Source organism: Austrofundulus limnaeus, unplaced genomic scaffold (genome assembly GCF_001266775.1).
Source record: "Austrofundulus limnaeus strain Quisiro unplaced genomic scaffold, Austrofundulus_limnaeus-1.0 Scaffold631, whole genome shotgun sequence".
NCBI lineage: Eukaryota > Metazoa > Chordata > Actinopteri > Cyprinodontiformes > Rivulidae > Austrofundulus > Austrofundulus limnaeus.
The window spans coordinates 125,326-131,426 of NW_013953033.1; the positions used below are offsets into that span (position 1 = coordinate 125,326).

Consider the following 6,101-nt stretch of genomic DNA (forward strand, 5'->3'; position numbering starts at 1 on the left):
ATATATCGGGATATATCGTATCGTGACACCTCTGTCATGATATGTATCGTATCGCCAAATTCTTGCCAATACACAGGCCTAACCTTGTGTCACTTTATGTTCAATAAACTGGGCCCTGAGGTTAAAAAGGTTAAGAACCCCTGGTTTACATCATCTTAGATCTCTACATTCCACAATTAACTTTAATATTTAAACAAGGGGGACAGGTAGATCTTTGCATTGTAACAGTCAGATAAAAATGCAACTTTCCTTTTCTAAGAGAGATTTTAAAGTAGGTAATAAAAGAAAGTGTGATAGAATAAACAAAGGAAAAGATTAAGTGTAAAAAGATTACAAAAGAAAAAAATTAAGTACATCAACAAAAAAACATAATATAAAATAATTATTATGTATGGTTATCTTAGGGGGAGTGGATTGTCGAGGAGATTTCTTCAAGCTTAGTCTCTAAAAATGAGATGAGATCTTTTAGGTTTTACATAATCTACCCAGATCTGCCACCACTGACTGAATTATTCAGGCCTGTGATTGAGAGAGGCTGTTATTTTTCCATTTTATAAATGTTATGTCGATCCAGTCATCTAAAGTTGGTTTGTCTTGTAATAACCATTTTCTTGTAATGTTTTTCTTACTTGCTGTTAATAAAAGTCATCAGATATTTGTTTCTTTTTGAAGCTGCTGGAGGAATTATGCCAAAATACATAAACTTGACCTCCAAAGGAATGCTCTGCTTGAAAATGTCTTGTAAGGCTCCGTTTATCTCTTTCCAGTAATCTTTTATAATGGGACAGTCCCAGAAGACATGATAATGGTTTGCATTTTGATTTCCACATTTTCATCACAGTGGCATTTCTGAGCAGGTGTGATAAAAAAATCTCACCAGATTTTTCCATCCTAATTCTTGATACTGTAATGATTTATTATGTGTCCATTGTTTCTCCACATTACTGCCCGTTCCTCCTCTGTTATTATTAAACTGCTCTCTCTTTCCCATCGTGCTTTGAGATGTAGGGTTGAGTCGTTTTTAAGATCTATTAGGTTTTTATAAATAAGTGAAATAATTTTCCCTTTAATTTTTGATTTATAGGCATTAATGAAAATTTCTGTTAGATTTGTATTCTTGTCATTAGTTGGTTTAACTTTTAAATTGACAAAATTTCTTAATTGTAAATATTGATAAAAGTCCTGTTTGTCCTGAGAATATTTTCTCCTGAGCGTTTCAAAATCACTGAGGATTTTGTTGTTCATTATTGTGCACAGAGCAGTGAGTCCTCTGGATGTCCAGGCCCAAACCTGGCATCCAGTTTGTTTGTTGTGAAGTCTGAGTCATATGTAATCCATGTTATGGCTGCAGGTCGGTTTTCCACGCTATAAGGGTCGTTTTCATCTTGGTCTAAATCTTTAACATGAAAAGTGACGTGCATTCTTTCAAGAACCGCTAGGACTTTAAGTTGTTTGACAAATGTTGAAAAGAATTAGTTTTCTAAGAAACGATGTACAGTGTGTGTTAACATTTGTACATGTTCACTCTTATTGTGTGTTTTGAGAGCAGGAGGGGAAGATTAGGGGGAGCAGGAGGAGAGATCTGCCCTCTGGGGCCACCACTACTTCCCTGCATGAACTCCAGTCTGCAACATGTGTTGAACATGTGTGTGTGTGTCACACAGAGCTTTATGTTTGTGTTGCTGTGTCATACAATACAGGCTATGGAGCAGCAGGATTTGGCACATCCCTTCCGTTGACCACTCGAGTGTTTCTCTCTGACCCCTGTAGTGTGTGTTTATGTGTATGGAAATTAATGAGGAGCTCTGTTTGTTAAACTAGTGTTTATGTTGAGTGTGCACGGGGGCTTGTGTGTAAAGTCATCTGCACTGGAACACGCAGTAGGAGGCTGGCCAGCTGCTGGTCCGGCTCCACTTACCCTGAGGGCTTCAAATCAGGCTAATGATTTAAATGGGGCCTCCTTCGACACTCGCCGCTCCACCTGCATTTTCTTTTCCCAGCACCGCCTTATTTTCTTTTTTTTTTCCTGCAACAACCACACACGCAATCACACACAAAGCCTCTGTACACCTCAGATTTGTAGCAGCCCAGGGCGTTTAGGAAGCACGGTTCAGCCCGGTGGATGACTGTGCTGCTGTGGAGTCTGCAGGGGTCTCATCTTAGAGGTAACAGTTAATCAGCAGGCTCTCAGAGTCAGTTAGCAGCCCACCAGCAGAACAAAGCCAGAATACAGGAGGAACCCATGCATGTTTTCACTGCCTGATTATGGCAAACGTGTCATGATTACTTTACTCATTATGGAAACACTAGAAACGTGAGGCTTTATTGGTCTTTTCTGTTCTTCGTCAGGTTCTGATTCTAAAGGACCAGCAGCTCTTTTCTACTTTTCTGCTTTGAATTAGGAGTGAGAGCTAAAGACGCACTGCTGAAACATTTAAAGCATTTTCTRGAATCAAATCACAAGACAAAACTTGTTTTTGTAATCGTTGTAAGCCATAATTGTAATTGAAGATGCAATGGTTGCAGCTGCACTGTCAGTGCAGCAGATGTGGTCTGTGGTTGTTACGGTTTGTTGCTTCGCAGGATTTATGGACTCGTTTGAGTAAAGTTTGTGACAGAATTCAAACTTGAACTGAAACAAAGGTGTTGAGCTTTTGATCACGTTGTTGTACAACCACAGAAAGAAAAACCTCCAGGAAGATCCTGTTTTACACTTTAAACRGAGATTAAAATCTAAATGTTGTTTCTAAAAAATCTCAATATTATTTACAAATAAAATTTTATTAAATTTTACAAGAGAGCATTTGAATTTATTTACAACAAATGCTTTTGCCTGCTTTTTACAAGAGGCTAAACATTTAAAGAAACTATATTGTTTAAAAAAAGTCAAAATAATCATTATAGAAAAAAGTCAGTACATTCGGGCATAAAATACCATAAAATGCCTTTAAAAGTACACAAATTAAATGAAGTACTGCTTTTGAACCCTTAAGAGTAAATTCACAAGCTTGGTCTATTTTTAAAGCTAATAATCTGAATTTTTAACTTCAGCAGTCATATTCTTTGTAACTGTAACTAGTATTTAGTATATTGAAGTAAAAATACACAAAAATCAAGATATTTTCTCCCTAAATTTTTATTTTTTATTTAAAAAGTATCACAGAATATGAAGGGAATGAGATATTAAGAAAGGATTTTTACTGGACTAAAATATTAATTCCCAGCTATTACCAGTTCAAATTTGGTAACAGTAGCATAAAATATGAATATTTGAGACATAGTACAATCCAACATGTCTCATTTGCATATTTGTACACTTGTACAATATGTCCAGACTGTACAATTAGTCTAAAACACTGTAATTTATAAATGCTTCACACAGAGACTTCACTCTGGGCTCAAATTAAAGATAAAACCCCACAAAATACATTCTACCATCTATATTTACTCACAGCATGATTAAATTAAAAAAATTAATATTCTGAAATATTTACACCAACTGGAGTACATTCAGCCAATTTCCACCACCAAACAGCCAAAACAAGAATAGACAAATATATCCTTATTTCTTTCAAAGCATTAACATTCCACACAGCTTATAAAACCACCAGCAGTGAAAAAATATTTGTTTTTCACTCACATTTGTTGCATATTTGTCCTCAAATATGACAAAATTAACAATTCAAAATGGCCGACCGGAAGTCTTTTTATCCAACATTTTTTTTACTCCTCCTGGCCACAAAAACCCCTCTTCCATGTCTTGAAGCACTCGAAACACTTTATAACAAATATATTTTCATCTTATCAGCAGGTTTAGTCAGCTAACTGGACAAAAAAACGATGGAAAAAAAACGTTTTCCTGTGAGCGTAGCTTTGTCCACTGAATGCAGGTATCTGCGTAAAAATGGCGACCATCTCCGTGTTTGGCTTGTGCTTCACCAAACAAAGTTCCCACCCCATCAATATATACATCAAATGAAAGGTACGGTGATTGGCTACACAGCTGTGGCATCAGAACGAAGCTCGGAGCTRATTGGACGATTCTACAGTCAATCAAGTCCAGGATGACGGAAACCGGAAGTTGGTCACTTCTCATATATTACTGGCTCTGGAGGGCCGATAGTAGGGGTGCAACAATACATGTACCTGTATCGAACCATATCGAACAATACAGATTTTAACAATTTACTTTATCAACTTGTCTTCTGAAGATGCTCTGTGTTGAAGGATCAGTGGATCTGTGTTCGACTACTCCACCTAGGCTGCATTGTGGAGCACAGATCCACTGAGAAACTTGCTGTTTCAGCAACATTTAATTTAAAAACTGTACTTTTGAGGTTAAAACAAATGTTCATAATTAATTTAAAGAAATTACAAGTTAAAAGGGGCATGGACATTTCTCTTTTTGTATCGAAAAAATATCAAACCGTGAGACTAAAGTATCGAACCGAACCGTAAATTTTCTGTATCGTTGCAGCCCTAGCCGATAGATGAACCCAGTTGGTCAAATGAGGTGTCAATCAAAAGAGGACRGCTTTGACAACCATTTTGAAGCATTGAACATGGAGATAGGTTGCTGAGAAATGGAGAATGACGGTTAAAATAAGAAGAAACTTAGAACGGCACGCGGGCGTTCTGCTGCATGTTTTATAGGGGAAAAAAGGATTATTTGTCCTGACAAAGTGAACGCCAATGTTCTCCTGAAGCAGACTGTTTGTTCTGTATCTGAGGGTTATGAGTCACTTTTACTGGGTTTACTACAAACTAACATGTAATATTTTCATTGGATGTAGGGTTTATGACTCCCACTGCAGCTGAACTCACACGTCTTTCAGTCCTTCATAATAAAAGTCTCAAACACTTTCACCTGCTGTTGACACCTAAATACTCTCAGTGTGCGTAGTTAATATACATTTTAGGCTGCAATATGAATTTTATTGAAAAACAAAAAGTTATTTACATGAGCTTCAACTCTCTTTGCTCACATTGGTGTCCTCCAGCTGAGACGACTTCTGTCTGTCAGGATTTCTCTTAAACAAACAAACAAACAAACAAAAGGTTTTCCTCCCAAATACTTGTCCCAAGTATAATCCAGATTTATATCCAGGATGATTTATTCCGTGATTTATCTCTTTATTTGATGTCTGTGTTGCAGAACATTCCAACTTTAGGAACAGTTGCTATAACCATGGCACTGCACAACTGTGACGAGGTGGCAGTGGCTGGTTTTGGCTACGACATGTCAGCACCTCACGCACCTCTGCACTACTACGAAAGTATCAAGATGTCTGCCATTAAAGAGGTAAGGATGTTAACACCACTTTCTTTTTTTATTATGGTTGTTTCCAAAAATCATTTTAATGTTATTTCATTAAAAAGGTTTTTGATAATGGTCAAATATCTTGTTGCTTTAGAGAACAGTGTGTTTTTATCTCTGTCTGGCCTTAAAGAAGGAGCTGAAAATAAAAGCTTCAGACGTGGATCAGTCAGGTCCATCTCTGGAGGCTGGGGAAATGTGGCCTGATGCAGCGACAGATCCTCTACAAAACACGAGCTGTTTGTGCTGATAGGGAGTTTTCAGAGATTTAAATGTTTCTCATCTTGTTTCTTAAAACATAAGATGTGACCTTTTAAGTCCCGATGAAGACYGAAACAAAGAATTTAAATGTTCAGGAAGGGCTGAGCAGCTGGGCAGTATGGCAAAAAAATGAGCATGACTAATTTTTCATATCATCCAATCTCAATCATTATCACCGTTATTTTATTAACCTAAAAGGTGTGTAATTATAAAGTGACTATAGCTGCAGAAAAACAAATAATGTCTGTTATTTCACTTTCACTGATATAACAAATAGCTGTGGTTCAGTAGAACATGAAATTATTTTTGGAAGGTATTTAAAATTATTTACCAAGAAAAATAAATCTCTGTGTAAATCATAGAATCTCACACTAATAAAGCTACATTTTTGTAAAATAAAAGTTTTAGAATTTAATTTCACATTAAATATGTCATAAAGTAACATAAACCCTACAAACGGCAGTCATTTGTGCACACTTGCTTATTGAATAAGATCTAAGCTCCTTGTTTACTTTTGTAATGG

General features: G+C 36.5%; 1 protein-coding gene across 3 annotated transcripts in view; it reads left to right on the plus strand.

Moving 5' to 3' along the window:
- The window catches only part of st3gal3b (ST3 beta-galactoside alpha-2,3-sialyltransferase 3b), a gene marked incomplete at its 5' end in the record, with an annotated part of 74,376 nt that overhangs the window by 49,896 nt on the left and 18,379 nt on the right, over positions 1-6,101 (plus strand). For all 3 annotated transcript variants that reach the window (XR_001311908.1, XM_014027288.1, XM_014027289.1), the window contains 1 exon segment: positions 5,156-5,302. Coding sequence is in view for 2 of the 3 variants with exons in the window: in XM_014027288.1 (XP_013882742.1) it covers positions 5,156-5,302 (147 nt within the window).